This window comes from Ammospiza caudacuta, chromosome 1 (assembly GCF_027887145.1).
Source record: "Ammospiza caudacuta isolate bAmmCau1 chromosome 1, bAmmCau1.pri, whole genome shotgun sequence".
In the NCBI taxonomy this organism is placed as follows: Eukaryota; Metazoa; Chordata; class Aves; order Passeriformes; family Passerellidae; genus Ammospiza; species Ammospiza caudacuta.
The window spans coordinates 118418905-118438512 of record NC_080593.1 but is presented as its reverse complement, the minus strand read 5'-3'; the positions used below and the strand labels follow the sequence as shown (position 1 = coordinate 118438512).

General features: G+C 34.2%; 1 protein-coding gene across 6 annotated transcripts in view; it reads left to right on the top strand.

The window, feature by feature from the left end:
• The window catches only part of ASPH (aspartate beta-hydroxylase), a 111780-nt gene that overhangs the window by 10303 nt on the left and 81869 nt on the right, over nt 1-19608 (top strand). For 3 of the 6 annotated variants that reach the window (XM_058804334.1, XM_058804318.1, XM_058804311.1), the window contains exons 2-4: nt 5989-6138; nt 6866-6910; nt 8169-8237. In XM_058804334.1, coding sequence (XP_058660317.1) covers nt 5989-6138; nt 6866-6910; nt 8169-8237 — 264 coding nt within the window. Of the gene's footprint in view, nt 1-2738; nt 2993-5988; nt 6139-6865; nt 6911-8168; nt 8238-19608 lie in introns of those variants that run through there. The other 3 variants (XM_058804328.1, XM_058804341.1, XM_058804323.1) reach the window with 3 other exon arrangements.

Here is a 19608-nt window from a genome sequence, read left to right as displayed (position 1 = left end):
TCTGCAGATCTGCAGTTTAGATCTGTAGATCTATTAGTGGAAGGGGCTTGCAGCAGTTGCTTTATCATTAATCATATTGGACAAGATAATTTGGCAAAAATTTCAAGCAGTAGTGGGCTGTGGTTATAAAATGGAGGTTGTTATTGTCTTTGCACTGCTACTAGTTCTGTTCTGTTGGTGATAAGATGGTTCTTTTGTACCTTATTTTAGCTTTTTGATTCTCTCCTGCATCTGCTTTTTATCACACTGCATTTTGTTTTTAAAAGCATGTGTTCTAAAGTCTCCCTGTAATCCAGCTGATTGATAGTTTTTACTTCTGAAATGTGATTTTTAGTTGTTTCTTTGAGGGTAGTGTTTTATTTATTGCTTTTTCTTTTAGTGTGTATTTCTAGTTTCTAGTGACTGCTTGCTTTTGTGCACTATTATCTTCAAGTGATAAATCATAATTTCTTCCATATAACTTCCTAATCACCTTTGTGAAAAGGCTTAGCTTGATGATTTGACATTTTGTGTTCATAATTGACTATTTTTCCTTTCTAAATTTCTTTGCTTACACTTTGGTAGTGACGTAGAGGTGTAACTAATGCCGCTAGTCTGAATTGTCAATTATGCTTCTGTAAAATTAATTAAAATACACGGGCTGCATAGTTGTAGCACAACTAACTTGAGGATAGTTTTTAAATTTTGGAATGGTTATAATGGTTGTGGTTATTATTCTTCACCACTTAAATCAGGCAAAGAACAATAACTTTGAGTGTTAGGGAAGCAATTTGAATGACTTCAAAAAGAAGCAGCAGTCACAGCATCTGAACACAGTAGAGATATTGTCAGAAGTCTACACTGTTGACTTTGCTGTCCCAATGTCAAATTGCATTCAACTTAACCTTTGTCTTTTATAAAACTAACAAAAATGATATTGTGTGGTATTTTTAGCTAACCTTGATCCATCTTTCTCTTGGTCCTTTCTCCTTTTGATGAATTTGAAGAGTTTCTCCATTTTAGCTGTAACTCCCCCTCTCAGGAAGAAAGATGTTTGTCTTTCTTGCAATCAATTAATTTTTAAAGGGCACAAGAATAAAACTCTGGGTGCTCAGCTAGAGGTCAACATATATGTGTTAGTTCAGATTTGGAATGCACATTTTAAATTAATTTCTTGATTCTCTCAACTCACTTTCCTTATAAGCCTTGTGCTTGTTGTCCCTGAATGGAATTCACACACTTAGGTCTGAGTGAAAGTTGCCAAAAGGTGTGCTGAAATCATTATGGACATTCAGGCAGGTAAGGTCTGGTTCAGAGCAATCCCCCCAAAATACCTATCAGTGGATGGAGAGGTTCCCAGCATCAGTTAAATGCTTTATGAGTACACTTATGGTAAGATCTGGTGTCTGCAAATGCAGGTGCAGCTGAAGTGAATTTGCTCTAGATTGCCTATTCTCAGGTGGTTTATATACAATAGAATAAATATCATTGCTTTTAAGATTAATTTGATTTTTTTTGATTTCTCCATGTTCAGTTACTTTCAATCTGTGTAAATTTCTCTGTGTTTTGCTCTTAATGGCTTGTGCATCAGTTACATTACTGAAATGTATTAATCAGGATGTCTTTCTTAAAGCATCTGATCCATTTAATGTATTCAAGTGGATAGTGGATGATTTAAAGAGACACTAGTGAAATAAAATGATACTAGTGTATCTTTTAAAGTTAAAAGATACACTAGTTACAGAATGAACTGCCCGTAGTTCCTTTTCATCCACATGACAAGTCTTTTCATCCCTATGAAAAGCTCTAGTTCTGTTTCTCAGTTTTTCTCCCTTGAACTCTTGGGAATTGCATTTGCTGGATGTTAAAACCACAGGAGATACATGTTGTTTTTCAAAGTAGTTGTAGCATTCTTCTGTTCACTCTGTCTGCCTGGTAGCTGTGTTATTTTAAGAAGCATGGGGATAGGAGGGCAGAGTGGTAGATCCTAAAGCTTTTTTTATGGTTGTAGTGAATGAGAAATTAATTTGTTTCTAGCTTCCACCTAAAAGAAGCTGGCTTTTGTTTGATAAGCAATGGGAAAATCATAGTTTGATAAAATTGAAGATGGAAAAAAATGTTGAAAAGCGTATTAGTAGGTTTTTGCTCGTTTTCTGGTCCTTTAAGAAGAGGATGAATTGGTGATTTAATTTACATTGGCTTTAAATTGTATAGGCAGTATGCATTTTGTCAGAATTTAAGGGAGGAGTGAGTGAGAGTGTTAACCCTTTCTGGAAAGGGTCTGCCAGAAGTAAATACAATGTGTTGCACTTCTGATATGAAAATTCTTTGGCAAGAATGCATGAGGTTGGTTTCAAGTAACTCTTTTAGAAGACTCAAAACTACATTATAGAAAGTCGTTGTCTCTTTTTTTCTTAAAATAGTTAGCAAGTTTCAAATGAGCAGTCTCTGCAGGGTACTCGGAGCCTGGTAGGGGAATGCCAACATGGAGAAAGTTTCTTGGATGAGGGCCAACGTAACAAATGCAAGCAGGCAAGCTTTGTGTCCAGACTTGTGTTTCAGCTTATGCGAATGGATTTAATGTCCTGAGAGATCAGGCACTGTGGCATAAATTGCAGCAGAAGTACTACAGTACAATGTGCTTGGTTTCATTTGCTGTTGTTTTTGATGTTGGAGGATTAAGGGGAGGGGAAAGGATCAACTACCCAGGATGCTCTGTTAGGAGGAGTAAGTGAATTTCATTGTCGTCAGAACTAGATTGCCATATGAGTTCTGAAAAGCGTTTGGCTCCTGAGGATAACTGCTCTAAAAATAGATTTGGAGGAGAGGTTTCTCTTGGGTCCAGTTTCAGGTTCCAGCTGAGCTGGCTTTAGGAAACCTGTTTGCTCCTGTTGCAAACAGGAGGATAACTGAGGATATTTCTTATTCTGCCTTCAGCGTTAATTTTTGGATATACTGACACACTCGCTCTGTTGGTGGAAATCGAGCACTAATGTTATGGCTGACGACACAGGTATCATCCTAACCTTTTTTTTTGTGAGCAAATGGAAAATGTGTACTTGCAAATAGCAGTTATGTCTGATTTTATGATCAGCAAAATAACTGGCTTACTGTTGTATGTTTTCTTGCCAGTTTGCTGTCTAGTCTGTGTTACAGGCTGCCTCTGTTCTCTTTGATTACGTGTTCTCTGGACTAGAGGTATTCCATGAATTTATGGCCGGTGGTTAATTGTAAATAATATTTTGCCTAATAGAGCATAAATTAGCATAAGAGATACTGTTTTGTCTTCAAATATTTGACTTCAAAGTTATTTTTAGAGAATGTAAAATTGTAAGATGTCTTGAAGGTAAGCTAAAGTAAAAAGTTTTCATGCATTTTTAGCTAGATGTGACTTACTGGGGGGCTGAGTGAGGTACAGGATTTTATAGATTTGTTGTTGAGTGGTAGACCGTGCTTTAAGACTTTCTGATGTCTGCATAAAGACATCTGGTGGTGTAAGCACAGGCTTACCAGATATGGCAAGTGACCTACTTCTGGCATGGCTGGCAGCATGTGCAGAGAAAGGGTTTGAGTTGAGAATTAACTGTTTGGAATGAGCTCTGAGCCGGCATAAGTTCTCGCAGTGTTTTGTTCTGACCCTGCATGTAGCATTATTTGTGCAGATCGTAGGTAATTTTTTTTTTTTGTTACATAACCTCCATTTATATAAAAGTGTTGCGTGATCAAGCTGCCGTGCTTGAGTTGTTATTCAAGAGTTTGGTAGATAATTTTGCTGTAAGGTAAAAAGCCCCAGAATAAAAATATGCCTTGTGACTATTGTGAACTACATTCTTATAGCAGAATCTATTTTTGAGGAATTTGCATGAAACAATCTCTTATACTGGAAAAAATATGAATAGTTCTGCTTGATTACTTATATAAGTTGTATTTTCTTTCATTTCTCTGTTCTTCTGATAAGTAAAGCTTCTTCCTTGGAAGGCAAATAGTAGTAAATGGTAGAAAGCAGTAAGGCAAATAGTGTGAAATGCACTAAGATCCTCTTTCCTGTTTGCTCTAGAACCAAGGTGCAATCTGGAATAGTTTAAACTGTTTTTAACCTAAGGATTTCATTTTAAATATATGCAAAGCTTTCATTGACTGCCCTGCTACACAGGTGTAGTGAAGCCCTGCTGTTACAGACTGTAATTGTTTATTTCTCAGTATTAATATTACCAGTTCAGAGTACTGCAAGTAATTCTCTTACAGTTGAGCATATTTCTGAATGCAGATGCTGCTTGTCTGTCCTTCAGACTACCCCTACATTTCCCACAAGAGAAATGTTACAATGAGCTGTGTGTTTAGACCCTGCAGATATGTAATTAGAGGACTGTGCAGTAGCAAATGATATATGCCTGATGTGAGGCTAAGTTACCTCAGTTTCTCTCTGAATATTATTGGGCATTTATGTTTAATATAGAAAAGAAACTAAAGAGTTGGTGTTTGATCTTGGAAGGGAGTAGTGTTAATAAAATAATTCTTTTTTTTCAGTAAAATGCTGAGCTGGATAAGAGTTAGTGTGGGTCAGTGGTTTTTATATTGGTCTGAACTTTGTATAAAGCACAATGAATGTAATAAAAGAGTATTTTATTACAGCTGTAAACCTGCTGGCAAGCAGAGTCAGAGAGTACTTATATATAGTTCCTGTTACAAAAACAAGTCAGTCACCCATCTCATTACTTACCTTTCAGATACACCAACTTATTTTAAAAAACAATTGTGTGGATATTTAGATTCTAAGAGTATTTTTCTATGATCAGTGTTGATAAATACATCTAACATTACTTTCAATTAGCATAAAGATAACTCCTTCGTTTATCGCAATATTCATGACAAAGCTTCTTGCAATGTTCTTTATATCATGTAAGAAATAGCTTTGCTTGAATAACTGGGCCTGCATGCGGCTTAGCAGGCAAAAATTGCTTTTTAGAACGGAATGAAGTGGAATAGACTAATGGACTTGAAACTGCAGCCAAGTGCCACTCTTTCAGTAATGTCAGGGGGCAGAAGAGTAGACCTGAGCTTTGGAGAAGGCCACAAGCAGGCGTCATTTTGTGTACATATTTATTTACTTTTATATATGTATATGCATATCCCTCTTTCTCTAAAACAATCCTAAAACAACAGACTAAGCAATTTTTGTCTTCTGTGGTGACGATGGCCATTTGAAACTTGCTACACATATGCTGGGTCAAAGTCTTTTGCAGTCATTGTTTACAACTATGTGTAATTTTTAATATATATTTACTTTCCATTTGTGCAGTTATAAATGAAACCATGATTTGGTTATGTCTCTGTGTCATTCTTTTACTTGTATGTTCCACAGCACTGAAATTCTAGAGTTGTTTAGCATGGACTGGAATCTCTGCTTAATTCTAAGCATCAGGAAGGATGGTTTTAGTTGGCAAAGTGTTCTGAATTTGCAGTCTTACCCTTAATATAGTTCAGGTTTTAGAGTTTTCTTAAGCTATTTGAGTTGTCACGTTGGTTCGGTGAGCTATTTTGACTAGTTTTGAAGCCGATTTAGGAGAAATGCTTCCCTTGCAAATCTTTTCTGCTGGCCGCACTGGCCTCTGGTGGCAGTCCGGGAACTGCCGGGGAACAAATGCAAAGCATCTCAAAAATGTGAAGCTCTGTGTAAATAGACATCAAAGCGGGGGAGCAAGGCAGAATTTCCAGCTAACTTTTAAGACAAATTAGATCAGGGCTTTTGATGTTTGGTTGGTTATGAGGCTTTTGCTTAGATAATCGTCAAGCTTTTCACAGTAATTCACAGTGAAATGGAGAGCAAATAAAGGTGGTAAAGTTTTAAAAACCCAACCAACCAAAAAACTTCACAACAACAAAACTCACCATTGTTATTGAAATGTTTTGTATTCTGTGTAATAATAAACACCAAGTTTTATAATTCTATCTTCAATAATAATTTTCTAACTCTTACATCCGTTTTTTTTTCTTGTTTTATTTTAACAGAGACTAAGCATGGAGGAGGCAAGAATGGAAAGAAAGAAGGCCTCTCTGGAAGCTCATTTTTCACCTGGTTTATGGTAATTGCTTTGCTGGGAGTTTGGACATCAGTAGCAGTTGTCTGGTTTGAACTTGTAGATTATGAAGAAGTTCTAGGTAAGATCTTAAGATTTTTCTAATAATGTTAATATGCATTAAATGAATGCCATTTTATATTTTTAGATAGATGATGTCTACAGTAGTGTTTGCAAATTATCTACATTATAAGAATAGGCAGTGTAGTTCAAAATGTATGTTTTAATGCTGAGCACTATTATGGTGTTAAAATGGGGTTTTCATAAAAGGGTATGAATATCCTGTAGGATGTCTTTGTGACATGTGTACTGTAGTTAATTTGAGAGGTCAGCTAAATATGCAGTTTGAATTTAGGCTCTCAGAAACTCGCAGCAGTGGTTGAAAGTAAGCAGTTAATGTTAGCTCTGCTCTGATGGACTGTGATGCCTGTAGGGTCAGGACAACTGATCAGTCATCCTCTCATGAGTGAGATGTTGAATGACCTCAGTTTTAAGCTTATAGCAGTGTTAATTCTATCTCAATGAGACAATTTTAAGACAGTACTATTAATATAATATTTAAGGTTACAAAGTAATATCTCAAATTTCAAGATGTATGTCCCTAGGTACATCTGTTTTCTCTGATGTTGTAGGATTCAACATGCACTTTTGCACCTGGTGGCTTTACAAAATTTACACATCTGTTGGTACATGCTTTTTTTTTTTTTTTATTTGGACTGATTTTTTTCAGAAAAAAAAATCTTCTGATTGAAACTTAACTGGGTCTAGTGATGCAAATAATGTTTTTTGTATTTTTACCATGCATGCAGCCAAAGCAAAGGATTTCCGTTATAACTTGTCAGAGGTCCTACAAGGTAGGATATTAGAGAAGTAAGCTTGCTTTACAGTGCCTTGGCTGAAGTTTTGGTTTACTTTATTATGGTTTTAATTTTTTTTTAAGAGTTACTCTTCTTCTGCAATGACATGAAGCTCAACCATTTCTCATCTGTCTCATTCTTCATGGTTTTGAAGATGCTATCATTCTTATTTCTAGAGAGTTATATTTTTGCACCAGTCTGCTATGTTTATCCATAAATAGATATGGCTCCTTTCTAATGGGTTGCTTCCATACAATGGTGATGAACATATTTTTCTATTCTAGACCCAAGTCTAAATTTTTTCTTCCACAAAACTGATTTCTAATTTTCTAACTATCATATTCAGAACTGAATTTCTTTTATTTTGATAGCAAGAAAGTTCTACCTTCATTTAGAGAATAACAAGTGTAGTAAACTGACTATAAGGACACAAAGTTCTTCAAGCTCTGCAGAGTTCGATCCTGTTAAAAGTTGTGTCTGAATTTTATCAAGCCTATAATTACATAACTTTCTACTAGTTTGGTGGTCCCAGGATACTTCAAATCCTGGATACCGTGCTTCTATGCTGAAAATTCTCTTTTAATAGAAACTGAGTTCTCCTTTTGCATATACTTAGGGCTAATAGAGCTGCAGTTTCAAAAACAAAAAGTGAGAAAACTGATTTATTAGTCTTACATGAAAGGATGGACAACTTTTTTTGTCTGCATGGAAGGTTGTACAATTGTTGGTAGAATTTGTGAATGGTTTTCCTTTGTCTGGGAAGTAGGCTGCTTACTTTGTATTAACTTGGCTCTAAAAATTATATACCTATATAGCTATCTCTTTCCCAAGAATTTAGAATTGCAGGAAGCATGTATTCAGAAAACAAATGGCCATTATTTTACAAATTTTTGTTTTGTTATTTTCCCTCAAACATGTTAAATGTTTCTTGTGAACTTAAATTTTATTCTGAACAAAGCATGTCCGTGTCAAGTACATGTTACAGACTTGCTTTAAATCTACTGACTGCAAAATCAACACAGGAAAAAGACAAATTTGTGTTTGGTCTCAAGTGCAGGAAATACAGAAAGAAATTTGAAATATTTCTAGTATTTCCCAGAAAATTTAAAATATGGTTAAGAATATTACAGCTAGATTGTTAAGAACGGATGGTCACAACCTAGCATTGACAGTCAACTATCACACATTGAAAACTGTGCTGGACACAAATGGCCAAATCCCTAATTGTCTTTTCTTCCTCTCTTTGCACTTCTAGGAAAGCTTGGGATATATGATGCTGATGGAGATGGAGATTTTGATGTGGAAGATGCTAAAGTATTGCTAGGCAAGTACAAGTAAAGGGGGAGCAATGTATATAATTTAGTTGGCATGTTCATGTTTCACTTTTTTATTTTTAAGTCAAAACAATATTTCTGGTTTGTTTTTTTTCCTGGTTTGAAAACTTAAATTGATTTCATTGTGATGGGTTTTTTCCTTAATGCAAGTTGTAGGATTGGGTGTGTTTTTTTCTTCTAATGTAGCAATGTTAGTAGAAAACATTTAATCTTACAGAATGTTTTTGAAATTTGGTGGTTGATACTACTCTATTGTATGTTGAAATGTGGTTGTGATTATCAATAAATTTATCAGATGCAGGACCTAAGATGCTTCTAGCATGAAAACATTGTTTATGTTAACATGTTAGGCCAGGTCCATTTTCAAATTACTTTAAATGTGCCTTTGTACTTAGATGACTATTTGTGTAGTGTATTTTTGTATTGTCTTTCCTCTATTCTGAATTTCCCACAAGTCTGTTCATTTTTCTTGCCCTTCAGAAACAGTACATGGCATGAATTTTTCTTCTCTGGCATTGAAACACGGTTTAGGCTTCTGTTCCTTGTAATTTGTGAGATGTCTTTCTGCTGACTGTATCTTCAAAGGGAAATTTCAATATTTCAATCTCTAGACATTTTATGGTATTGTTGTTTACTTGCATCTTTCAAAGCACTGCCTTCTTCAGCTTCAGTCAAGCCTTGGATAGATACTTCTTGCATATCTGATGGTAGAAATTTTAGTTAAGTTTATTTTTCTTTAGATTTTCTTTAGTTGGTTTGTTCAAATTTAAACCTCTACTGAGCACACAAACCTGTAGAATTAAACAAATGAACAAAGCAACGAACCCCCCAGCAAAGTAACTAACACTTGGGGAGAGGACAAAATTGAATGTATCAAACTAGTAGTACATTAGGATGTTATGATTTGCTATTTCAAATTCACACTCCATAAAAATCAGCTTGTCATAATTTTATTTTTCCTACTTTTATCTGGAAAAATAAGCAAGTCTTTGGGAAGATGTGTGTTCATTTGTCTAATCCCTTCATGGTTTATAGAAAACCCATGTAATAACTGAATCAGTTTGCAGTGGTGTGAATGTGAGAGTCACTCCAAAGAATCTCCAGCACTCTAAATGGCTGCAGAGCTACAGATTGGGTGTTAATTATAATTGGTGACTAAGATAATACTTGGGATAATTATAATCCTAATTTTTCTTTTTCTATTATGTAGTGTATAGCAACTGGATATCCTTTTCTTGACAATCATATACAGGCAGAAACATTCTGCTGCTTTGTTCCATCTCTGTTTTATGCAGCCTGATATAGCTGGGAGTTCTGCCAGTACATGAAAGTGTTTCTATTCTAAGCTTGTCTTATCATGCATTCAAACCTTGTACTTCAAGTGTGACCTTAAAAGGTCACATATCAAAATTTATTTGTATTATTTTAGAAAAGTTGTTTAGAAATACAATTTATTTTCATTTAAATTTGAGAATAATTTTTGCACTATAAAAGAAATGATGAATTTTTAAGTTTTGTGACACTGAAAAAATTATGAATATAAGAAGATATTTCTTCCAATAGCAGGCATGTTATATTATTAACTGAACTTCCCTGTAAGTTACAGTGCTTGTTTACATTTAAAATAAAATATGAAATAAAAAATGAGCACCACAATGCAGACTGAAATTACTTCATTGATGCAGAAACTAGAAGGCTGGATTCCCTCTTGAGGAATTTGTCTTCCAGAGTTAAGTCATTGTAGCAAAGGAAACTGAATAGTAAGCCTACTTTCTGAATATTGAGTGCAAAGCTCCTTTTATTTGTGACGATTTTGTTAGGAAGGCTTATTACTTTCTGGGATTTTTTTCTGGGTCAGAATGCCATAACAGCAAGTGGTTTCTCTGGTACAAAAGGAGTTACTGCAGTTTGCTGTTTAATGATAGGAATTCATATGCTTTTTTCCTCCTCTGTTCTTTAGCTATTTCAGCACTTGTATTGTGTATTGAAGTTGTGATATGTACAGTGGTTTAATGTTGTCCACTTCCATAACTTTTAGTTTTCCCTACAAATTTCAAGATTGAATTTCATATTAATAGTAAATATCTTTTAAGTTTAAATTAATTTAATTAACATTTTGAGAAATGCTTCTACCAGCATGAGTTTATTTTGTATTTCAAATAATGGTTTTAATAATTTTCTGTACTACTTGGCCATATCTAAATAGAATAATTAAAATTTATTATTTTATTTCTTGTTTGTGTAAGGTATGATAGGATCTGTTCTTTTTTATTTGTTGGAATCAAAGTGGGTTTCATGATTAGGTTCCCTTGAGGGATTTGTGTGATTTTCAAAAGGATATGCGAGAAGTTTGTTGTTCCCCTCTTCCCCTACTCCCTGTGTAAGAGAAGTAAAAAAAAACCAAATAAAACCCAAACCACCTGCACCCCCTCCAGTCAACCAACCCCAAGTTGGTTTGCTTCCCAGTTTTTGTCCACTTCACTCTGATAGCTCTCAGAAGGGGGTTATTCTTAGGGGGAGTGCTACACATCTCACCTTGCTTTACATCAGTACAGTGAAGCAGTGGCTTTAGTGGTATTACCAAAAAAGTGGCATGTATAAGGGTACTAATGTCTGTTGTAATAGTTACTTTGGACCCAAGGTGTTTCTTGTACTTCTGTCCCTTTTAACAAGCAACAATATTCTGAGAAATTGTCCTTAAATGGTTGCAGAAGTTAGCACAGTTTTGGAACTGCAGCTACAGAAAACAATCCCTTTATTGTTGTTGTGCATTTAGTTCAGAGTAGTCCAGCTATGCAGAAAACGGCAAAACTCCATCCTCGAGTGTCAGCAGTCAAATGGTAATAAGCAGTAAAATTCAAGTAAGAAATCTTCTTTTCCTCTGGTTCACCTACAGAAGAAAAATAAGTTTGCAGGCAGTCATGCTGAGATTGCACATTCAAAAAATCTGTAGTGAGATAATAGGTGTGAAAATAATGCTTTTGCACAGTTTAGCTGTTTAGGATAAGTTTCATGCTCTTTCCTATTTTTCTCGTGTTCTACTGTAGCACTTTCAAATATTAAAGGTTGGCTTGTGCTCGTTTTCATAAGAAGAGATGTTTACAGGAGAAGAAAAGCTTTGTCTTGTTAAATGCATGTAGGGAAGTCCTGTGCCCTACTGCCTGTGGTAACTATTTGAATGGACAAATATTTTGACTCCTTCATTCACTTGGATTTATACTGTCATGTTAAAACTTCTCTTGAGATAAAGTAGCTGTATCTTTTGAGTCCCTGCTTTAGTAGGGTATGGTTGCTCTGCTTTGGTCACCATTTTCAGATACTTGTTACAATGCTTTTGTGAGCTTATCAGTTTTTCTTTTGAAAAGCAGTTCTTCTTGATTATGGGGGTGAATGAGGACCAGAGTATTAATGAGTTGGCAGTTCTTCTGTACTCTTTGTTAGAAAGCAAGATAAACATATGAAATCCTGTGGTTTTTTTCTTTAACTCAGGCTGAAGTGTTGCATGAGGGTTTTTTTTGGTTTTGTTCTTGGGTTTATTTTGTTAAATTCAAAGGCCATTATCTTCATCTTGGATAATCTTTGCAAAGAATTGTAGAGAAAAGATTTAGGGGTTTTTGATTGTGGTTTTTGTTTGTTTTCTTTTAAACAAAGACTCTAAGACATATTCTTCCAGTTTTGTGGTTCCCTTTGGAGTCCTAGTATTTTCAAAAAAAATATGCTGCTGTACTCTGTTTTATAAATGTAATGGCCTAAAAGTTTTATCCTTGACTTTGTGTAATAATAGGGGCATCTGTATGATTCTGTACGTGTGTACAAAAATGACTTCTTGAGGCCTTTTGGGAGTAGTGTGTTGTTCTTTTTCTTTTGTTGGATTTTTTTTTTGTTTTTTTTCCCCATTTTGTTTTTACATGAGATTCTGACAGACTATAATGACAGAAGTATTAATTCTGCATTTATAACTTTGATTGTACTTTTAGGATTTTTAGATTCAAGTTTCCATTCTTATATTGAGATTTTGTTCTTCAATAAATATCCTTACTTCAGTTTATGTCTTTATATCTTGTATTATCCAAATTTTGAAAACAAATTAGAAAAATTGAGTACTGTGCATAAAGTTGTTTATAAAATTTAATTTTTATAGAACTAAGCCATGGAAGAAGTTGGAGAGGGATATTTATAATACCTTGATTGCCTCCTGGATTCAATCTGTCATTTTTAAACCTTTGGGCTATCCAGTGAAAAGTTAAAGAGAATGACTGGTCACTCAAGTAGAGGTTCTGGACATCCAGGTGCAAGGATGTGGAATATCATGGACTTGGAAGTTTCTTCAGAATTATCATTGATAATTTCACTATGTGCTGTAAGAAAAACGTGTTGAAATGTGTTAAATGTCTCTGCCATGAACTTCTCTATCTTGAATGTTTCATTAACCTGCATCTAATATTGCTTTGTAATCTGCATGTGCAACACGTTCACTTAATTTTATGTTTCAATAATCTGTCTTCACCTTTAGCTCACTTTTCTGCTCGTCTTTTCAAAACAAATGAAAATTTGTTCTGGTTAGAAGTGGGAGAAATTCCTCCCTCTGCAGCTTTAAAGCGTACCAATAATTGTTTGTTGCTGCCTGGTCATTTTGTTGTACTTTTCCTAGAATGGAAAATTTGAAATGTTATTTAGTGATAATTGTAAAACAGTGATTTTAATTTTAAAAACCCAAACAAATGTAGGCAAGACCTCCCCCAAAGCAGGAGGGGGGGAAAAGCATTAGCCATGGCTTATTTGCACTTTTTAAATGCCATTTAGATCAGTAGTTCTTGTAACATAAAATAATAACTTCTACTATTAGGGTCTTTAGCAGTGATGAGCTCACTCTTTGCTGTTCTGGCCTTCTCTACCTCAGCTCTTTACCTTGCTTTAGATTTTCTATATAACAAAACTTATACCCTGTATTGGCTACCTACTCATTTTTATCTGGTGTTCTGTATATCCTCAGGTGTGGAAATAATTTCTGAGGATCAAGTGCATCCTCTAGAAATCTGTCATAGAAACAAATGGTTGAGAAACATGTTAAAAAAATGCAAAGCAAACAAACTGCAAATTCAGCAATTAGAATCCTCACTTCTAAGCAAAATCAAAATTCTGCATGGATAAGAATGTTATCCTTAACAGTGTGTCTGTGATGAGTTTGTTTTTATACTCTTTGCTTTTAAATGTTATTCTCAGCCATCAGTTGCAAGCTCTCAAAATTGAACATAATGGTTTAAAAAATGAAGAAAACAAATTGAGTGATTTTCAAGTAGTAAAAGATTACTTATAAAAAACTGTCTAAACTGGGGTAGAAAACCTAAATATAAATGGGTTTAGTTTTAGGACTAGGAAGAAAGGAAAGCAAAGCTACTGCTTTTTTTTTCTCCTTTTTTTTTTTAGTCAGATTCAGGCATAATATTTTGCATGTTTATTGCCCAAATTATAGTCTGTATTGGAAAGATTCAACTTTCTTAACATCCTTCTATTTCCTAGTTAGCATTCCTGTAAAGACTTCTGTCTATGACAAGAGATGTCTTTCACAGATCCTCCTTTTACAGTTTCCTCTTTCCACCTAACTGCTGTCTCTTTTTTCCCCTTCCCTCTCTCTCTCTTTCCTCTATTCTTGTATAGGCCTGACCAAAGATGGCAGTAATGAAAATATTGATTCCCTTGAGGAAGTCCTTAATATTTTAGCAGAGGAAAGCTCTGATTGGTTTTATGGCTTTCTCTCATTTCTCTATGATGTATTGACTCCTTTTGAAATACTAGAAGAAGAAGAGAGCGAAGCTGCAGATGATGTTGATGGTACGTCACAGAATGAAGGGGTTCAGGGAAAAAAGACTTGTGTTATCTTGGATTTACAGAACCAGTGACTGAAAGACTAATTTGATTGGCTTTCGAAAATGTCTATGAAATCATCAACCTCAATATAGCAAGAATTTATGGCATTGAGGGGAACCTCCCAAATGGACACTCTAAAGATTGAACTAAAGTTAGCCATGCAATGCTGTTTCAGTAGTTGAAAGCCTTTCAATAATTTTTCCATTTTTGTGACAGGATGGCAAGCATTATGCAAGTGTGTAAATATATGTAGAATAAAACGTGTATCTGTGGTTGTGTAGTTGGTTTCTGTATGTGCTTCAATTTGTGCATTTTGTGCACAAAACTTACAAAGCTTAAGTGTAATAATCTCTACTGTTAACACTATAACATTTGTCTTTCTAGCAAACATTAACTGAAGCATTTTGTAATAGCTTTGATGATAAAGTATTCTAGCATGACTGCATTTTGTAAATACATATTTTTATGTTAATCCTTAATATAGTCATGACAATGATAATTCTCTTGTGAAATATAATTTTAATAAATAACTTATTTTGTGATCCACTGGTTTCTCAGATAGGTTCTTTTTACTTGTTCAAAGAAAGGCACTAATTTATAAGTGCTTGAAAATTCTACAGGAACATTTGTTTCTAAGTTAGCTAACATCATGTATTCAGAAGCTACACTGTCATATAGTTTATTCCCACTGATTTGTCTGTTTTCAAACTAAATCTTCAGTCATTTCTTTAATATGACAATCAAATCACAAGGGCTGTTCCAAATTTCTTTTAGTTTTTAAGATGGGCCTTCTGTGGAAGTGGGAAGTTATGATTATGTATTTCTAATGTAATACTGAATATATTAAAGACTAATTGGAAATTAGAATTTTATGTCTTCTATTCCTTGAGAAATTTAAGTATTTAATGTAGTTTTGCAAATTTGAAACTTTTTCTTGTGAAACTGTTTTATGGCAGTTGTTCCAGAAATACTTTCCATGTATGTGAATTCTGTCTGCTGTCATGAAGTTACTGGTATAGAAAGGGCAGTTTATAATTGTGTCCTGCAGTTTGTATCAGGTATCAAAAGCTGAAACTAAGCTGTCCTTTTAAAACGTGAATAATGTACTCAAAAAAATTACTATTAAAATTGTATCAAATTGGTTTTTGTAATGCCTGCTTTGCTGAAGTTTATGTTGGTTTCCTATATGAACATGATACCCAAGTTTAAACACAAGTAGTTGCAGGCTGAAATTTTAACTTCTTTTAAAAATAAATAAAATTTCACTTACTTTAGCCATTTTTAAAGCAATTTAATGTGCCTGTTTGAAAAAACTTCCTCTAGATCATCCAATTCAAGGTACTATATAATCTTTTAAAAGTAATAAAAATATGCTAGTGTTAAGCAAGTGAAATGTTGTGATGGGCTGATACTGCTACTCAAGGTTTATGAATTAAGTAGAGCCTTGAGAGCCTTGGTCACATTTTCTTCCAAATATTTGGGTATTAGGATATAAAAAAGCTAACAACATAAAAATTTAATGGGTTTTAAAACAAGATATATGAAGTGTAAGGCAAAGAAAATAAATAAGCAAACCCCTAAACATTATAAAAATAAATGCTAGTAGATCTGGAATATTACTTAGGAATTGTTAGCAAGGGCAAGAAACTTGCAGTGTCTGAGATGTAGGAAATAAGTAAGCTTGGGTTGTTTGTTTTTGTTTGAGAATTTTATTTATCTTAATTTACAAGAAGATTTTTTCTTAATTAGAAGAAGATTTGAATTTGAAATAAGAGTTTCATCACTGTTTTGGGATAATATTACCTCTCAATGTGAATTAAAAAATTGTCATATAACATTGAATTCTATTGTAGATACTTCAGTAATGGAAATAAATAGCCAAAAAGAGAAGGGAAACATCTGCTATAAGAATTCCATATAATTAAGTTTATACAAAATTTTTAAAAACTGAATTGATAAACTGGAAATATTTCTGGTGAAATCAAGGTGGATTGCTTGAACCACTAGAAGGCTAGAGGCACTGAGGTGATCAGTAAACAGTGAATTAGTTTAATGTGGGTGCAGATATGAAAGGTGCACCAACAGCTCTGATTTGATATCATGCAACTTCCTTGTTGGTTTTATTAAATGTGTAGGCATCTGCTCAAAACCAATTAAGTGGGAATGAAGAATTTGTCAGGGGAGAAGGGGTGAGGGGTGGATGCAAAGACCTAGTGTAAGTAGATATCTCTGTAGGATACTTCCTTCCGGAAAACAGTCTTCTCAGAAGTGTTCAGTCTTGCCTGGGGTTGTTCCTGTTGAGTTAACAATTGAACCCTCACCTGTGGTTCTCTCTGGACGTTTGGAATAGAGGAGTTTGGTTTTCATGTATTCTCTTAATGGTTGTGATTACAAGCAGAACTTGGCTAGTAAGGACAGTAATAACATTTAGTTGAATATTCAGTTATATCAGCATGGCAGGATTTTTGATTTGTTTGTTCATTTGTTTTATAAAAGGCATTTAAAAGCAAAAACCATTAGGCTGAGTATGATGTACAAATAAGCAAAGAAAACTGAACAGTATCCCAATTTGCTTGTGAGTCTGCCCAAATAATTTGAAATTAGTTGAGAAACTTGAAAACTAGATTTTTAGCTTGATTGTTCGTGACTAAAAATACAGTCACTAAATTTTTTTAAAGTATTTTTAAAGTATGGGTTGAAAGCTGTGGCATTTTGACTTCTATTATCGTAGAATAATTGTTTTAGAGAGCAAGGCTGCTGCTTTCTCCTGAAGTTTCTGGTATGAGAATTTAAAACAGGAGAAAATTAGTAGCAAACGATGTTTTTTTGGAATGTATGTTTTTTCCAATGTATGGAAAATATATTGTGTAATCAAAACTTGCTGGGTTTTATACCTGGCAAGGAATGAAGCTTTACTGATTTTATATTAAATTGGATGTGTGGGTTTTATTAGATACCGTCATATACCTTACACTTAATTTATATTTAGTTTTTGGAATGCCAGAAATAAATATCTGTGACTAAAATTGTAGTCTTCCAGTTTGTCCAGTGCTTTTAGAAATCTGTGGGCTGTTTTATTTTGTCATTTGTTGGTAAATGTTTGATATTTTAATTGCTAGTCTTCAAACAAAATACTGCATTAACCTTCATAGCAAAGCTTGCTTTCTTGTGATACTAATCAAACTAAATTTATAGGGGTAAAAACTCTTAATACCCATACATCTGAAATGGCCTAAAACTTTTGGAAGCTTTGAACCCCAGATTTCTGTGACCACCTTCAGCAGTATTTAATTTGAAGTAAAAGAGTGTTATATGGCAGAGAGAAATCACAATGCTCATAATGTATAGAATAACTTAGAATTGAAGGGAATAAAGGGTACAGAGATTGTTTGCATATCTGTTAAAATTTTTATTGCAAAGATTTTTACCAGTATTTTCCCCTGCCCCCTTTGAAAATTTTTCATTATTAGTTAGCCTCAATTGACTGACTATAGAAGAAATCGAATTTTCATGACTGTTATTGGTATAGGTTGCATTTAGATGGCAGCATAGAAGAAGAATATATTGAAGCATGTGAAAGATTTTCATTTCATTGTCAGATGGGAGAGGTAAAACCCACCTGTATTGTAAATGTAATTTGGGAGCTGGGGAAAGCTGCTGTGTACAGATCAGTCATTTTGGAGAGATATGTTACTGAATTCCCTGTTTGGTTTCCATCACATAAGCAGCTATCACAATGATGTCCCAGTGGCATGAAATAAATTAGGTATTGTCTTTCTCATGGTCATTTAGGATGTATGTCTCAAGATGAGGCTAATAAAGGCAAGATTTGCTTGTTGGTTTCTTAAATCTGCTCATGCAGGATGCAGCATAAACATCTGTGACTTCAGGGAACAAAAATGCTTTCTGCCACGTGTATTTGATCTGGATTTTATTCTGACGTTAGACAGTTAAATAAGCAAGAGATATTAAAGCAGCGTGTGGAGAATATACTGAATTTTGGTGTTTGGTTGTTTGAGGGGTTTTTATGCTAGTTGTATGAATTAAAATCTGCACTTGGAGAGTTACAGGCTTTGGTAAGAAAAGTACTCTGAGCTCAGTTAAAGGTAAGTGGGTGTTAGCTTTCTGTCAGTAAACTAATTTTGTTTAGCAGATGACTTTGTATGTCTAGTATAGCATAAATGCAAAATCATAGTAATAATTTTGTGCAGGGAGTTATACAAACAATCGTAATTTTTTCTGACTTGCAGTTCTTCTGGAAAAGGAAAATAAAAAGGAGAGAAAAAATGTTAATAATGATTTTGGCTTACAGATTTTTATTTCCTCTTTTGGCATGCAACTTCAACATATTTTTTTAGGTTTTTGTGTGGCTAAGGAGGTTCTTGATGGAACATCATAAATTGAGGCAAGAGTTGGAACACCAGCCCTAGTGTTTTAAAACTTGACGCTTCATATTCTGTTATCGAGGCTTTGCATAAATTACAGAAGGGTAGCAAGTGCTGTCTGTCAGCTGCTTGGTGCTAACCTGGCCCATTTGCTTTCTGCAGTAAATGCAAAATAGCCTCTCCCTTTTTCACATCTAAGTGGATAAACGGCCTTAATTAGCTTTCATTTGTTTCCTGGTGCTGCAGGTTAAAAATGTTTATGCAGGTAGAGGTTGTGGAGAAATTGAATTAGAGGAAATTTTTCACATGGCAAAGCCTTTTGTCTAGCAAGGCTATTAAAGTTTGCAGGATTATTAAGTAAATAAAATAGTATTTACACATGCCAGGTTGCTAAATATATTGTTAAATATGAGAATGGTATTTGTCAGCTCTGGGAAGCTGCTGAAAAACAGAGAGCCTTTTGCTATTTTTTTTCAATGCTTATCTTTCTAAATAAAAATAGTATTTATGTATTTTTCTTCTGATGCTTAACTTCTAAATCTCTGTTCTCACTTGGGGGTTGTTTGTGGATAATGTTCTTGAAGGGTTTTATGGGGAAAAATAGAGGAAATGATTGGACTGTTGCAGAATAGTAATGCTTTGTGATATTCCTGAGCTTCAAAAGGTGAGTTAAGATAGCAAGCTGACCACCTTTAAGCGCTGTATGCAAATGACCACTTTGAGAGGAGTATTTAATTTATAGAATGATTATTTGAAGGAGTTATTTAAAAATATTGTAAACCTATGTTAACTTTGAACACAACTTTTTAATTAACTAACTCAAATAATAGCCATTTCTGAACTTCCATTATACCCTTTTGATGTTATAAATTGTATATTTACTTCTTGCATTGCCAGCATTGGACGTTTATAATGTGGGACTGAATGGAAAAAAAAGAAGGAACTTTAAAACTAGTTCAAAACAATTGTGAAGCCACTTGAATTGTTAGACGTTAGAATAAGAGTCCACAAGTTCAACTACATGATTTATAGAATTCTGGACATTTGTTTGTGTGTCCCCATGCTGTAAGTCTTGGATGAATTCCCTTAGGTGCCAGATTTTGTCACA